The sequence below is a fragment of the Podarcis liolepis genome (assembly GCF_965112155.1).
Source record: "Podarcis liolepis genome assembly, chromosome: 3".
In the NCBI taxonomy this organism is placed as follows: domain Eukaryota; kingdom Metazoa; phylum Chordata; class Lepidosauria; order Squamata; family Lacertidae; genus Podarcis; species Podarcis liolepis.
In genome coordinates this window covers 64,343,186-64,360,022 of record NC_139557.1, presented here as the reverse complement: position 1 = coordinate 64,360,022, position 16,837 = coordinate 64,343,186, and the positions used below count along the sequence as shown (strand labels likewise).

At 47.0% G+C, this 16,837-nt stretch overlaps 2 protein-coding genes across 2 annotated transcripts in view; both read left to right on the top strand.

The window, feature by feature from the left end:
* The window catches only part of LOC310703734 (craniofacial development protein 2-like), a 609,970-nt gene that overhangs the window by 295,228 nt on the left and 297,905 nt on the right, over positions 1–16,837 (top strand). The window lies entirely within an intron of this gene.
* On the top strand, positions 10,736–16,213 carry LOC310702425 (tigger transposable element-derived protein 1-like; the record flags this gene model as incomplete). Its single annotated transcript, XM_083493902.1, has 3 exons — positions 10,736–11,041; positions 11,202–12,029; positions 15,993–16,213. The coding sequence occupies exons 2-3, from the start codon at positions 11,228–11,230 to the stop codon at positions 16,211–16,213; spliced, it is 1,023 nt and encodes a 340-aa protein (XP_083350028.1). The 5' UTR covers positions 10,736–11,041; positions 11,202–11,227.

Here is a 16,837-nt window from a genome sequence, read left to right as displayed (position 1 = left end):
AGCTCCTGAGGTTCTCAGTTTTGAATGGGAAGGACATGAACTTTCATGACATATGAACTACTAAGATAGAATCAGAAGAAGCTCCTTTGTGTCAGCTACATTTCTAAAAAAGATGCTACAGAACTTGGTCATTCTGAAAGGTAACCTTTATAGAAATGGGCATGCCAGCATTTTGTTTAAAACTACGGAAAACCATTGAGATCTGACCTTGTCAAAAGGGGCCAAATATTGGGGTTTCGCCTCATTTACTGCCCTGCTCCAACAGCATATATTTGAGCTCATACCTCATTCTGCAGAAGATCACTCTCTGAACCCTTTCTGTATAAGATGCAGTTGCTAATATCGAGTATGACAAGTCGCTAAGATAAGGGTCATATTTCCATTCACTTTATTAAAAGCAATTAAGCCAGGAAGCAAAGCAAGAAAACGGGACAAAAGCCAAAAGGCTCTTGAAATGCAGATTCGAGAGTAAAACAGCCCACAGTACTTGAGAAAGTGGCCCCAGCTCTGAGTGTGCTGAACCATTCAGCCATCTGAAAGCAGAGGAAAGGACATCTGTCATTTTTCATATGGAGCATCATCAGCTGGTATTGATAGTATGATTGGAGTGCCTTTGATTTTAGGGTACTGGGAGGGGAGAATTGACAGGAAGCAAGGGAGTGCTTACTACTTCCCCAATTCTCCATGAGGAGGTAATTTTTTTTTCCAGCTGGGAGCTGAAACTGAATCAGAGGAGAAATGATCCAGTTTCTGGGGGCAGGGAGAATAAAATTCAGGGGAGACTTGTTAGGGGCAGGCACCTCTTTCTGCCACAAATGTTGCCTGGTAACTGCCACCCCACCCATTTTGTTCTCTGCAATCCCAGGAATATGGGGTTGGGGCTAGTATATGAAAAGAGAACATGCAGCTGAGAGGGGGAGGGAGAAGTAATGGCCTTCCCTATTGTCAGGGAACTGCCATCAGAGGAACAGGTGGTGGAGGGGCTCAGGGAGGCTGGGAGAGACTCAACAGCTGAAGCAGGAACCAGCAGGGGGAGGAGTGGATCTCTGAGGGAATGCGAGCAGGCGGGAGGGCTCAGAGACACTTCCAGCGAGAACAGTGGGGAGGTATCTGAAGTTCCCATAGGGAGACCCACGCCTCGCCGGAAACTGTCACGCCGTGAGTCCAGAAGACGTGTTTCCGTTAAGGAACTTTTATGCTGGAAACGATTCCGAAAACAACCACTGTCGGAATCTGCAAGTGACTAGAGGAGCCATGTCTGAGGGGCTCCGTCACAGACAGAGGTTTGTGAACTTGCACAGACTCTGAGGGACTACGCTTTTACGCACAAGCAGCTCATCATCCCATCACAGCATTCCGACAGTCTCTGTAAGCTGTTTGTGCAGGAGAAAGCATCATGAGTGACCCAGCCAGAACCGGAGAAGCAGGAGTTGGAGCAGGGCCAAGCCTGGAAGAAAGGTACCGGGCGTTGGAGATCCAACTGGCGCTGCAGACGGCGAGGCTTGAGGAGAGAAGGGCTCAGGATGCAGACAAGAAGGGGAAAGCCACCCAGTTCACCAGAAAGGTACCAGGATTGGTGCAGAAGTTTGGGGGGGACCCCAAGGACTACCATGCCTTTAGAACAGAGATGCAATATGCCCTCAATGTGCAGTTTGATGAATTCCCTGACGAGGAATCGCGAGTGGCTTTCGTGATTGGGCACCTTGAAAAGGGGGCGAGGGACTGGGTGCGACCCCTGATGGCAACGCATAATGACGTCCTAAAGGACACAATGAAGTTCTTTCGTGCAATGGATCTCATGTTTTCCAGCGATATTGAGCAGGGAGTGGTGCGCAGACAGTTAATGGCTTGCAAGCAGGGGAGCCGATCTGTCCGTGAGTACTGGACTGAGTTTACCATGCTGGTTCACAGATTGGGGTGGGATTTATCGGCGGAACCCATTCAAATGCTTTTTGAAGAAGGTCTTTCTTCGGCTGTGAAAGACGAACTTTCCCGGAGTCCCAGGGCGGTTTCTATGGATCAGCTGACCAAATCTGCGCTGACCATAGGAGCGCGCCAGGAGGCGAGAGCCTTGGAGAGGCGGGAAGGTAAGGGGGAACGTTGGAAGGAGTTCCGCATTCCAGACATTCCTGAGCCAGCTTTCCCGCCGGCAGAGCCGATGGAAATCGGAACAGCGCGCGCGCGCGCAGTTTCAAAGCCCAGTGAAGGGGGTAGGAAGGAGGGAAAAGGCGCCCGGAAATGCTATCTCTGCCAACAGCCAGGTCACTTTGCCAGAGTCTGCCCCCAGAGGAAGGAATGGCAAGGGATGGTGGGAGCTGTTGAGGGAGGAGTGGAGGAGATATCGGAGCAAGTAAAAGCCAACGCCTGGCTGCCACCGTCGGGGCACAGCAGCCAGGCCAAAGAGCAGTGAAAGTGCCCACGCCAGAACCTCCCAAACCTGCCCTAGTGATAGAAGTGTCACTAGAGTTGCAAAACGGATACCCTCTGAAGATTAAGGCGCTGTTGGACTCAGGCAGCTCCTGCAATTTCATGAGCAAAGAGTTTGCAGCTGAACACCAGATACAGACGATCCCTTTAAGCAACCCCCTGCAGGTGACCACGATCGATGGCAGGGAGCTGTTGGGAGGGGAAGTCAGCTTGCAGACCGTCCCAATGATAATGAAGGTGGCAAGGCACACAGAACTGATAGCGTTTAATGTGGCCACCTTGGGAGGGGCTCCCATTATTTTGGGGATGAGCTGGCTGGCGTTACATGATCCACTGGTGGGCTGGCATCAGAGAGTGGTTTCCTTTGGTTCCGCACATTGCTCAGAACACTGCAAGGAGGGAAAGGGTTCAGCAGGAGCCCAAGCTACCCTAGCAGGGACAGAAGTAACGGAGAAGGTGAAGGTACCACGACAATACGCAGATCTCAGCGACGTGTTCAGCGAAAGGGAAGCTGACCAACTACCCCCGCATAGACCCTTTGATTGTCAAATCAATTTACTGCCTGGGGCGCAGCTCCCCGCAGGCAAGTTGTATGCCATGTCAGACAGAGAAATGCAGGAGCTAAGAGAGTTCATTGAAAAGAACCTGAAGAGGGGTTTCATCAGAGAGTCAAGAGCGGTGGGAGGTAGTCCAGTGTTTTTTGTGGATAAAAAAAACACGGACAAGCCGAGACTTGTGTGTGACTTTCGGGCTTTAAACGCAGTGTCAGAACCATTGGCCTTTCCCATGCCTAGAATAGATGACATTTTGGACAGGGTGCGGAAGGGAAAGATTTTTACCAAGCTGGACCTAAGGGGGGCGTACAATCTGATATGTATAAGGAAAGGGGATGAATGGAAAACCACCATGTTCACCCCTTTGGGGGCATTTGAATATCTCGTTATGCCATTTGGATTACAAGCAGGCTCGGCGTGCTTTCAATCGCTGATGAACCACGTACTAGGGCCTTTGCTTTACAAGAATTGTGTGGCCTTCCTGTTGTACAGGAACACAGAATACACGTGTTGGTGTATTCTGAGAATGAGGAGCAGCATGTGAGAGACGTCAGAGAAGTGTTGCGCAGGCTGCTAGCCAACCGGCTGTGGGTGAAACTGGAGAAGTGTCAGTTTCATACCAAGGAGGTGGAGTTCCTGGGGTACCGCCTGTCAGACAAGGGATTGGCCATGGATCCCGGCAAGGTCCAGGCAGTGCTGGAATGGAAAACACCCAAAACAAAGAAGGATGTGCAGAGGTTCCTAGGGTTTGGGAACTTTTACCGTAAGTTCATCCGAAACTTTGCCCACCTGACGGCGCCCATAACGGACTGTCTCAGCAGTAAGAAGAAATTTGTTTGGACTGAGGAGGTGGAGCGAGCTTTTGAGGAGCTAAAAAGGGCCTTCGCCTCTGAAGAACAACTTCTGCATGTGGATTTACAAAAAAAGATGAGAGTCGAAACAGACGCATCAGACAGAGCCATAGGGGCGGTGCTTCTTCTGCAGCCAGGGAAGGAGGAGTCAGAGTGGAGACCGTGTGCCTTTTTTTCGCGAAAGCTGAACAAATCCGAGAGGAACTACACGGTGTATGACCGAGAACTTCTTGCTATTCATGAGGCTTTTCGGAGATGGAGGCACCTGCTAATTGGCGCACAACATAAGGTGCAAGTGTGCACTGACCACAAGAACCTAGAGTATTGGAGAACGGCACGAGTGCTCAACCAACGGCAGTTGAGATGGGCCCAGGAGTTCTCCAGATTTAACTTTGAGATTTGTTACGTGCCAGGCCCAGAGAACGCTAGGGCGGACGCTCTCTCACGCAAACCTGAATATTTGGAGGGGAGGGAGCACCCGAAGAGAGACATGTCATTCCAGAGGACCGCTGGGTGTGTGGGGCGGCATTGGTGGGGCAAAGAGAACTGGTAGAGGGAACGGAGAATGATGAATACGCCCAGGACAAACTCAGGGGACTCAGGAGGGAGGGAGATAAACCTGGAGGTTTTGAGGAGAGAAACGGGGTGTTGTACTACAAGGGAGCGTTATATATACCTGAAGGAGAGTTGAGGGGGAAGGTACTCAAGCAGCTGCACGATAGCCCCACAGCGGGGCATTTTGGGCAACACAGAACCATGTGGCTGGTGACCAGGGAATTTTGGTGGCCCAAGGTCAGGGAAGACGTGCGGGAGTATGTGAGGAGTTGTGACCAATGCCAGCGAGCCAAAGGGGAAAGGCGGGCGCCGGCAGGGTTATTAGAACTGCTACCCACACCAGAAAGACCATGGGAAGCAGTGGCCATAGATTTCATGACTGATCTGCCAAGGTCCAGAGGGAAAACAGCCATCATGGTTGTGGTAGACCTGTTAACCAAAATGGCACACTTTATAGCCTGCTCACATGCTGTTACGGCAGAAGAAACAGCTAAATTGTTTGTAGAAAATGTGTTTAGGTTGCATGGCGCCCCCTTGAGGGTGGTTTCTGACCGAGGGAAACAATTTACTTCCAGGTTCTGGAGGAAGCTAATGAGCTTACTGCATGTAGAGGTTAATTTCTCGACTGCCCGGCATCCTGAAACCAATGGGCAGGCGGAAAGAGCCAATGGCATCCTCCAGCAATATTTGAGGTGTTATGTCAATGACAGAGAGAATGATTGGGTGGAGAAGTTGGCATTGGCGGAATTTGCCTACAACAATGCGGAGAACGTGTCCACGGGGATGAGCCCCTTTTTGGCTAATTACGGGTGCCATCCCAGGGCTTTCCCAGGGGGGGAAGGGGAGAGATGGAGCGTTCCAGCTGCCGAACATTTCGTAGAAGAAATGGAAGCGATCCATCGCCAGCTCCAACTTAACTTAGACAGGGCCAAGGAGGAATATAGGAGGCAGGCAGACAAACAGAGGAGAGAAGGTGAAACCATTAGGGTGGGGGACCAAGTGTGGCTGTCAACCCAAGGGTTACCCTTCAAAGGGGGTTGTAAGAAGTTAAGACCCAAAAGATTGGGCCCATTTGAAATCACACAACAGGTCAATCCAGTGGCTTTCAGACTCCGGTTACCGAACCACATGAAGCTGTACCCAGTTTTCCACAGGTCATTGCTGTCACTGTATAAAGGGGACAGAGAAGGGAGGGTCACTCGGGGACCAGCAATGGAGGAAAGGGAACAAAGCTACCATGTAGCGGAGATCCTCGATTCCAGGTGGAAGGGAGATCAAGTAGAGTATTTGGTAATGTGGGAAGGGGAACCGGAGTCGGAAAACACCTGGGTCAGGGCAGAGGATGTCAATGACGAGGTTTTAATAGAAACTTTTCATCAGAGGTTCCCACGCAAGCCTCAACCGGTAGCGAGGTTCCGGAGGGAATACTTTGCCACCACAGACGAAGAAGAGGAGTTGGAGGGGTTCACAGATTCCGAGGAGGAGGATTCAGCGAGCCGGGACGGCGATCGATGGAGGGAATTGTTCGAGACGTCTGAAGATGAAGAAGATTCTTTTCGGGGTTTTACCTCCTCACCTCCCAGAGGAGAGGGAACGGGAGGGGGTGAGGGGGGCCCTGGAGGGGAGGTGGATGTCAGGGAACTGCCATCAGAGGAACAGGTGGTGGAGGGGCTCAGGGAGGCTGGGAGAGACTCAACAGCTGAAGCAGGAACCAGCAGGGGGAGGAGTGGATCTCTGAGGGAATGCGAGCAGGCGGGAGGGCTCAGAGACACTTCCAGCGAGAACAGTGGGGAGGTATCTGAAGTTCCCATAGGGAGACCCACGCCTCGCCGGGAACTGTCACGCCGTGAGTCCAGAAGACGTGTTTCCATTAAGGAACTTTTATGCTGGAAACGATTCCGAAAACAACCACTGTCGGAATCTGCAAGTGACTAGAGGAGCCATGTCTGAGGGGCTCCGTCACAGACAGAGGTTTGTGAACTTGCACAGACTCTGAGGGACTACGCTTTTACGCACAAGCAGCTCATCATCCCATCACACCTATGTTGCTTTTTGAGGGTGAGGGCAACACTTACTAGTGCTCCTGTGGCCTTCCTTCAGCTACAGCTACAATTTCATTTTTCAACAATGCACTAGAGAGCACTATATCATTGCATATCTACCCATGGCCAGCACCAAGCATAGGAACTGGTCATTAAAAAGCTCAGAGGGATCTGTTAACAAAGGAGACATATATGCTCTGTCTATCACTCTTCTTCCAGACCTTTGCTGGGTCATTGCTTGCAGGTATATTTCCTCCTCTTCCTGAGTACAGCCTTCCTCCAGACAATGGGGTTTTATGGCAGCAAAATGGGCACTCTTCCAGTAACCCTGTGCTTTCTGACAGCTACTCTGTTGTCTTTAAGCCTGGGGGTGAAGGAGGAGAATGGGAGGGACATAAAAGAGGGGCAAAAGAGGTTATTGAGTGGGGCCATGCCAGGCAGATCTGAGTTGGGGCTCTTCAGCCTGCCTTCACTACTGCCACTTCTTCCAGGACCACAGTTGTAATGGGGTTTCTGCAGGGTCCTCAGGCCTCTTCCTCTGAGAAGATATCTCCAGGTTCCAGGTTGGGTGGCATCTTGTCAATACCATTGTTTTAAAGATATGTGGAATGGGGGGTGAGGCACCTTATGACCCGCTCTGGTGGAAGCATTTTAATGGCAGCCACCAGGGGGCACCCATCTGCATGCTGCTCAGAACACCACCAAATCATGAGGTAGCACTATCATAGAAACATAGTTGGAAGGGACCCTGAGGGTCATTTAGTCCAGTCCCCTGCAATGTAGGAATAACAACTAAAGCATTCATGGCAGATAGCCATCTGCTTAAAAATCTCCATGAAGGAGAGCCCACAAATTCCCAAGGGAGTCCATTCCACTGTCAAACAGCTCTTACCATCAGAAAGTTCTTCCTGATGTTTAGTCAGAATCTCCTTTCTTGTAACTTGAAGTCATTGGTTTGAATCCTACCCTCTGGAGCAGGAGAAAAGAAGCTTGCTCCATCTTCCATGTGACAGCCATTTAGATATTTGAAGTTGGCTATCATATCTCCTCTCAGTCTCCCCTTTTCCAGGTTAAACATATCCAGCTCCTTCAACCGTTCCTCATAAGGCTTGGAAAAATGGTGGCTCACAACCTGAGGAGTTAGGAAGAGTTCCAGTTAGTTTTGTGCCCCCTGTTAGTTTTGTGCCCCCTGTTTTCACAATTCTAACTGTAAAAGTATCAGCACTGCAGAGAGATGCAATTGCTATTGTGATTTTAGTGGTCACTATTTTTCAAGAGCTGAGAAACATTACTTACAGCAATAAATGCCTATATACGAATGCAAAGACAAAATTCACCCTGCTGTTTGGTACTTCTTGCATTGGCTTACATTTTCTACCCCTATTGAGCCATCTAGTGGTTTACACTTGTAATAGAACATCACTGAAATTGTAAGCCCCCCCCCTTCTACTGTTGTAAATCTCCTAGCTTTCAAATCATTTCTACCCAAACGAGTACACACACTTAGGTAGATTAAATATTTTTTATGCATAGTTTGGGTTGAAGATCCTGTTCTGCTTAGTGCTATAAGGACAAATAAAATAACATGCAAAATACAGTCCCCAAAATATGTGTCAATGTGGTATTAATTCCAGCTCATGTGAACTGCAGTCTAGGTAAGAAAATTAGTGTTAGTCCATGAACATCACTGACAAAATTCACGAATGAGGAGACCACTTATGCACATGGTCACATACACACCATATTTTAAAGTGCCCTCATATACCACTTTAAAAGCCATGGAGAATCCTGTGAACTGTTGTTCATTATGGATGCTGGATACTGTAGTACCCTTAACACACCACGATTCCCAGTAGTCTTTGGGGGAAAGCCACAGCTGTTAAAGAGGCATTGGATAAATGTGTGGTGTGGGTAATAATAATAATAATAATAATAATAATAATAATAATAATAATTTATTTATTTATACCTTGCCCATCTGGCTGAGTTTCCCCAGCCACTCTGGCTGGCTCCCAATGGATGTGTCCCAGGGGTGTCATTTGGACTTGGAGTGGCCCACCATACAAAAATGGGTGCCTCTTGATCAGTTATGTTGGTGGGTGGCTTGGGTCTCACCAGCTTGTACAGTCACCCTGTAAGTAAAGTGGTTTTTTTTAAAGTTTACGTTTTAAATTGGGGGAGATGCAGAAGATTTGGGGGGCATCTCAAATCATCTGGGGCTTGGGTCTACTGGACCACCTTTCCGTAATGTTGCCACCCCCTTTTCATGTTTCTATTATAAACATTGATATTGTTCATGATTGTGTGGTGTTCATAAAGAACAACGGAAAGCAAAGATGACAGGCCTCCGTAGAGCAGAGCAATTGAAGCAGTTCACAGAAGAGCAGGGATGTCTCTGAGCACCAGCGGCTGGGAATCACAAGTGGGGAGGTCCTTGTGACACTTGGGTCCTGCTTGTGGGCTCCTTAGAGGCATTTAGTTGGTCCTTGTGAGAACAGGATGATGAACTCGGTGGGCCTCTGTTCTGATCCAGTGAGGATCAATCAAACTGCCCACAAAGTGGGTAGATATTAAGAACAAATGTTTCATCAAGAAGAACCAGGGTGGGAGAAGCCTGAAAATGTGTGGCAGGGCAAGAAGCGAGCTGGGTTCAGGTTGATTAGTTGAGGACCATTGTGATAGCTTCTTGGATCCTATGAATGGAATATTCTCATTCCTCTTCCTTTCTTAATAAGTATGTTTTCTGCAGTCCTGAAGATCAGATCCTGAAACTCAGGAGTGGAGCTATGGAGCCTGGTGGTGCAGGTGTCAGCCTGGCGGTGCCTAGTGGCTCAAGAATGGCCTTTAATGGACACTGCTGAAATGAATAGCAACAAAACCATACAGCAAATAGCTGTCTCCTTGTTTCTGATCACCTGCTCTGTGATCAAACACCAGAACATTGGAATGGCTCGCCCTCTGTGCCTGTACTGTACTGAACTACCCAGTGATTTCCCCTTCCCCCTCTCAGTAACTGGCAGTGACATGTGCTGCTGGGAAGCCACAAGAGCAATGCTACTCTAGCTACTACTGGCTAGTTGGGTGGGAGAAAAGGGGAAATGTGCTTGAGGACTTGCTATTGGGTAGGGGAAGACAAGACATCAATCTCAAAGACTTGAGTGTGGAAAGGTCAGACCACGTTGCACTTCTGATGGCATCACCAGGAACACGACAGGGTCTGACTTGGCTCAAAGTTGAACATGGAAGTATTCACATAATTTTCTGGGTTTGCAGGGGGAAAGTTTGGCTTTCCAGAGCTAATTATAATCTTAATCTGGGTTCATCTCATCATCCATTTTACCTGCTGCTATCCCACCAAAAGGACTCATGGGTATGGGCCATTAAACTTTAATCTGCCCTTGGATTTATGACCTCTAAATTTTGAAGCTTTGAATATTTAGGTTTTCTGAACCTGAATGAACATGGGGATTAGGTTGTTGTTGTGTGCCCCCCCCCCCGCAAAAAAATACATTGTATAGTCTGAAGGCTTAAGTATCGTGAAATGAAATCTGTTGAATATGTATGAGTGGTAGGACTAGGGTATATATATACTAAGCCAGCTATAAATGTGCATTACTAGGAAATAATTGGCTTTTTATTGTGTTGGGGATAATACTCTCACAATATTTGTCCTAGCTCTTGTTCCAGAACATAAAAACAATTGGAGAGAAGTGGAGAGAACATGACTATATTAGAGGATGCTTTAGAGCAATTCAGGGAGCCCCAGAGGGCAATTCCACTATAGTGGAGATGATGCTGATGAGAGGCAGAAGAAGGCTCTAGTGGCAGCTAATTGGACAGCTGTAAAGCCCACAGATGGTGCATAACATGTTTTTAAAAAATGACCTCATAAAAGACATGATGAAAAGTCCTCACTGCATCAAAATGTGCAAATCATACGGCCAATATTTTATTGCACATAAAAATCGAATGCTCTACAGCAAATATAAATGTCTTTTGAGAAAAAGGGAGAGAAATGGCTGCAGTCTTTGGATCAATGACATAATACCCAAAGCATGCTTTGGCTGCAATCCTCTGCAGAGTTAGGTATGCCTAAGCCCATGGATTTCAATGAGTTTGGGTGAACCTAGGTGTGCTTAACTTGGCACAGGATCAGGGCATAGCGTGTTCTTGGTATATTTATCATCTATAGCTTCTGAAAATATATTTTTGCTTCATTATTAGCTGTGGCTCTAATATTTTACAAGGGGTGCAATTACTTTCATTATTCTTCATAAAAATGATGCTGAAGTGTCAAGAAGTACAGTGGTGCCCCGCAAGACGAATGCCTCGTAAGACGAAAAACTCGCTAGACGAAAGAGTTTTTCGTTTTTTGATGTGCTTCGCAAGACGAATTTCCCTATGGGCTTGCTTCGCAAGATGAAAACGTCTTGCAAGTTTGTTTCCTTTTTCGTAAAACCGTTAATACCCAGGGTGCATTGCTTGAAGAGGTGCAGTTGCGACTTGACTTCGAGGAGCAACTCATAGCACGCGGTGTGGTAGCCTTTTTTGAGGTTTTTGAAGACTTTGGTGATTTTTGAAGCTTTCCCAAAACTTCTTTTGCAGCCATTTGGTAAGTTAAACTTTTAAAACTTTTTTTGGGTTTTTTGGATTTTGGGTTGGGTGTTTGGAATTCAAGGACTTGGTTCTGGGTTTGAATTTCTGTGTGATGGGTGCCTGGGTGCTTTTGAATTTTTTGGATGTGAAGCACTGATTCTTTTTTTTTTTTTGAGTTTGAGAAGGTAGGAGCTGTGCTGCCATGGGACCCAAGAAGACTGCTGCTGCAGAGGCCGGTGAGAGGAAGAAGGAGAAGGTGATGCTGGAAATGAAGAAGGAGATCATCCGGAAGCACGACGGTGGAATGCGTGTGACAGACCTCGCCAGGGAGTACGGGAGGAATCCATCGACCATTGGGACCATCCTGAAGATGAGGGAGAAGATCCTTGCGACTGATGCAGCCAAGGGAGTCACCAGGATCATGAAGAACCGCCCAGCTGTTCTGGAGGAGGTCGAGAAGTTGCTGCTCATCTGGTTAGAAGAGAAGCAGCGTGCAGGGGACACAGTGACTGAGGCCGTCATTTGTGAGAAGGCCAAGGCCTTGCACGCAGACCTCATCCGGGAACAGCCAGGAACCTCAGGCAAGCCAGAAGTCTTCAAGGCAAGCAGAGGTTGGTTTGACCGGTTCAAGGCAAGATCTGGAATCCACAGCGTGGTCAGGCATGGAGAGGCTGCCAGTTCTGATGTTCCTGCGGCTGAAGACTTTGCAGCGGAGTTCCTGGAGGCTGTGAATACGGAGGGCTACGTTCCACAGCAGGTCTTCAACTGCGACGAGACCTGGCTGTTTTGGAAGAGGATGCCCAAAAGGACTTTCATCACACAGGAGGAGGCCAAGTTGCCTGTCCACAAGCCCATGAAGGACCGTCTGACCCTGCTCTTCTGTGCCAACGCAAGCGGCGATCTGAAGATCAAGCCCCTGCTGGTGTACCACTCGGAGAACCCACGGGCCTTCAAGAAACACAAGGTCGACAAGGAGCAGCTGAGTGTCATGTGGCGATCCAGCAGTAAGGCTTGGGTCACACTTGTGCTGTTTGTGGACTGGGTCAATCTTGCTTTTGGCCCTGCTGTCAAACAGTACCTGCTGGACTTTGCTTCTGATGGACAATGCTCCTGCTCATCCTAAAGGCCTTGAGTTGTTGGAGGAGTTCAGCTTCATCAGAATCATGTTCCTGCCGCCTAACACCATGCCACTGCTCCAGCCGATGGATCAGCAGGTCATCGCCAATTTCAAAAAACTCTACACCAAGGAGCTTTTCAGACGATGCTTCGAGGTGAGTGATTGCACCACCATCACCCTGTGGGAATTCTGGAAGGACCACTTCGACATCGTCACCTGCTTGAAGATGATCACCACGGCCTGGAACGGGATCAGCCAGAGAAATTTGAATCGCGCTTGGCGCAGCCTGTGGCCGGACTGTGTGGCACCAAGTGACTCTGATGCACCAGAGTGAACAGTGGTGCAGGACATTGTTGCCTTGGGGAGGACCATGGGCCTGGAGGTCACAGAGGAGGACATCAGCGAGCTGGTGGAAGAGCACGATCACGAGCTGACCACCCAGGAGCTGGTCGAACTGCAGGCAGAGGCTGCGCAGGAGCAGGCCTCGCTGGAAGAGGAGGAAGCAACTGAGGAACGGCTGAGGGACATTTGCATGAAGTGGAAGGATGTGCAGGCTTTTGCACAGTGGCACCACCCTGACAAGCACATGGCACATGACCTTGTGAACACTTTTGATACGAGGGTCATGTCGCCTTTCAGGGAGGTGCTGAAAAGGCGGATGAAGCAGCAGACCATGGACAGGTTCTCCAGCAAGAAGCAAAGAGTGGAAGAGGAACCTTCTTCGAGTGGTCCCCCAGAGTCTTAGAAAATGTACTGTACACTTTGTTGTTTTTTAAATGTTTTTCTGTCATGTTTAGAAACTTAATTTATTGTTCCTTCAATTTTTGAAATGCTCTTTACAGTATGTGTGACTTTAAACAGCAGTTAATAAACTCTTGTTGTACCAAATTTGGCTGTTTGGACTTTTTTTGACCATAGGAACGCATTAATTGATTTTCAATGCATTCCTATGGGATTTCGTGCTTCGCAAGATGAAAAATTCGCTAGACGAAAAAACTCGCAGAACGAATTAATTTCGTCTTGCGAGGCACCACTGTATGCATGGTGGGATAAAGCTTTGGGGTTGATGTACGATGGTTAGAGAAGACACTTCTGGACTATTCTGGACTCTAGTTATGAATGATGTATGTTACACTCTGGGCTGCTTCATTCCTTTTCTTGAATGTTTTCATTTCACTATGCCAGATGGATGTGCTAATTATTCAGACCTTGCTTGGAGATGGCATTTCTATGATGCTTATTTAGAGTCTAGGCCATGTGTGGATATTTGCTGTATATCACAGCTGTATCAAGCTGGTGAAGTTCTAATACCTGTAAATTTCCAAATGCAGCCTGGGTTTTAAACAAGTGCCACAGAAATGTCATCTCCTAGCAAGGCCCCCACTGCCTTTGAATGATAACCAAAAACTCCTTACATATCTGAATATCCAAATGCCAAACTTTCAGATAATCAGAACTTTAGGATAATGGTCACACTAGACTAACTAGTCATTTTCTCTCTCCAGTAAGACCTGAGAAATGTAGTTCTATGGTTGGGAGGGTGCGTGTGTTGAACAGGGAGTGATCATGTTGGGTTGCATCCAACTGAGTTGGCCCATTGAAATCAATGGACTTATGTTAGCCATGTCTGTTGATTTCAGTGGGTCTACTCTGAGTATGATTCAGTTGAAATTAACCTATTACATTGATTCTACAGAAGCTGCATTGCTTGTCTGTTTGCTTCTGGACCCAATTCAAGGTTACTTTTAAGATCCTAAATGATTTGAGACCCAATATCTGAAGGAATGCTTCTTTGCATTTTAAGATCTGTAAGGCAGGCCCTTCTCAAGGGACCTTCTACTTGTTATCCAATAACTAGGAGAAAAGTCTTTTCTGTTACAGCATCCTGGCTGTGGAAACCCTCCCTCAGGAGGTGTAATAGGCACTAACTTTGCAATGCCTTTGACAACATGTCAGACCTTTTCTTTTTGCACAGGCCTTTTAAGTTGATCAATATGTCCTATAGTATCCTTATTGTCCTTTGGTTCTGTTTTATTATTGCATTGTATCTTCAGATTGCATGACTTTTCTTGCTTATATTTATTGTTCACTGGCCTATTTTTTGATGAAGGGTGTTTTATAAATAACCTCACAGATAAGAATGGGAAAGTAAAGTATATCTGCCAAATAGGTCCACCATTGGTCCTCAGAATGTGAGTTTAAATGGGAACATAGGAATCTGCTTTATATTGAGTAAGACCCTTGGTCCAACTAGCTCATCTACACTGACCAGCAGTGGATGACCAGGGTTTCAGACAGAGGTCTCTTCCAGCCCTATCTGAAAAGGCCAGGAATTGAACGCAGGACTTTCTGTATAAAACGTAGTTGCTTTAACAGCCCAGATATCAATAAGGTTGCTTTGGGATACACTGTTAAGCTTGCCACTTAGGGTTTTGTTTTCTTGAGAGCAGGGACAATTTAGATTCAGAATCATTACATACTCAAGTGATGAGGACTAAACTCGAGAAACATACATGTCATACTATCCCCCCCCCATTTTTGTGACCCTTTTACCCAAGAACCCCACAAAGTGGTTCAAGGAGGAACCTGCATCTCTTTGGCAGTTCTCTGTCCTTCCTTAGGAAAGATTCAGCCAGGCTTACACTTAAGGTGGCCAAAAAAAGAGGAAAATTGTGACCAGAAATAAAGAGGACAAAAGATGGTTTGCATAAAACTGCTTATTCTAAATCGGTGTTTCCCAAACTTGGGTCTCCAGCTGTTTTTGAACTACTATTCACATCATCCCTGACTGCTGGTCCTGCTAGCTAGGGATGATGGGAGTCATAGTCCAAAAACAGCTGGAGACCCAAGTTTGGGAAATACTGTTGTAAATAGATGCACACTAAGAAAGAATGACTAAAAGTGAAGCAGAAATATAATACATATCAGCAGAGCAGGGAAGACGGTGACCAAGGGATCCATGTGTCTGCTCAATTTGCTGTCCAGGTGCTGACTGCCATTGATGGGGAATGTCAAGGCCCCTGCTCCAGGGGCGTAGGAAGGGGTGTGTGGTCCACCCCGGGTGCCATCATGAGGGGGGTGACAAAATGCCGGCTGAACCCAAACCCCCTTTCGCACAAATAAAGGCTGGTGTACGGCTTTCTTTGACAGGGGTGGTGGAGGGAGGGAGGAAGGGGGAGAAGGCAGGGTCTGCATTGCGATTGCCTGCATGGCTCTCTTTGACAGAGGGGGGGAGGAAGGGAGGGGGAGGGGAGAAGGCGGGGTCTGCATTGTGATTGCCTGCATGGCTCTCTTTGACAGATTTCAATTTCAGTGTGGGGTGTATGTGTGACAAAAAAATAATAATCCGCACCGTGTACCACCTGACCTTGCTACGCCACTGCCCTGCTCACCTTTATGGTTCTTGATCTTTAAGCTTGATTTGGATCAGCTTGAGGACACCCTTGAACAGAGAACAGTCCACTGACAGCCCATCAAAGGATGCACTGTGAAGTAGAAAGGTGCCCACCCAACTTGCAATTAAACCAGAAAGCAGCAGTCAAAATCTGTTTGCGCACTGAGCTTTTCAAAAACTTTAAGCAGCCATGCCCTTTCCTCCCTTGTGATGATTACTGATGCAAAAAGTTGAGACTGACATCAAATGGAAAAATCCCACTCAACTTTGTTCCAGAAAAAGAAAGAATGTCCAAATGATATGTTCTATTATTAATTTTGTAATAACTTAAAACCTGATTAGTGTTTGAAGACTTATGAATTGCTACAAAGTATCATTATAATAAACGGGAAATTTTTGATTCCACACTGTGCCTTCAAGGGCTCTTAATTTTTCCTTCTGTTATAATATTCATAGCACATATAAAGAGATATCAGTCATTCAAGGGTAAAATGACAAGCGACTTAGTTCTGAAAATGATGCTGTTACTCATGTCAGCTCTTAATAAGAATTGTGGAATTATTCAGAAGCAGGAAATCCGGAATCTTAGGGAATCCCTCACATATGCAAATATTGAATTTTCTACTTACCGAGAATACCAGCAATCATTTAGAATAACAGAACTCTTTAAAACATGAAAAAACTTAGAAAATGGGCATGTCTAGCAGCTCTCATTTTAAGCACCATATCTGCTGTTGGGAATAGAGAACTCTAAATTCAGGGCTTGCGCTTACAGGAGAAAGAAGCATCTTCCATTAAACCAAGGCAAACCAGGCCAGTTAGCTTTTTCATCCCTGGGGGCTCATGAATCTAATTTGTTTCTAGAACACACTGGGGAAATCTGCTGTTGATGTTGATGCCTTATTAAGCTCTAGAAAAAAGAGCTTTCACGGGTCATTGAGAAAATATCTCCTAAACTCCTCTCCTGGTTTTTTAGAGCGGAGTGAGGAACTGGATCTGCCTGGTAGGCCAGGCCATTATCTCCCCAACCCCACATGAACCAGGTTTGACAAGTGGACAGAGCCAGCCTCATATGTACCCCCCCTTAACCTTTCAGTAAATTGTGTAAGTTGTTCAGATTGGTTGTGTACTTGTTGATGTTTTATTTATTTATTTTGTTAGGTATGTTATGCAATTCCTTACATGCTGCAAGCCACCTTGAGCGTGGTTCCAACTACAGAAGAGCGGCAAAGAAATAAAATGATGTATCTGAGGCTCCAATACTTTGGCCACCTCATGAGAAGAGAAGACTCCCTGGAAAA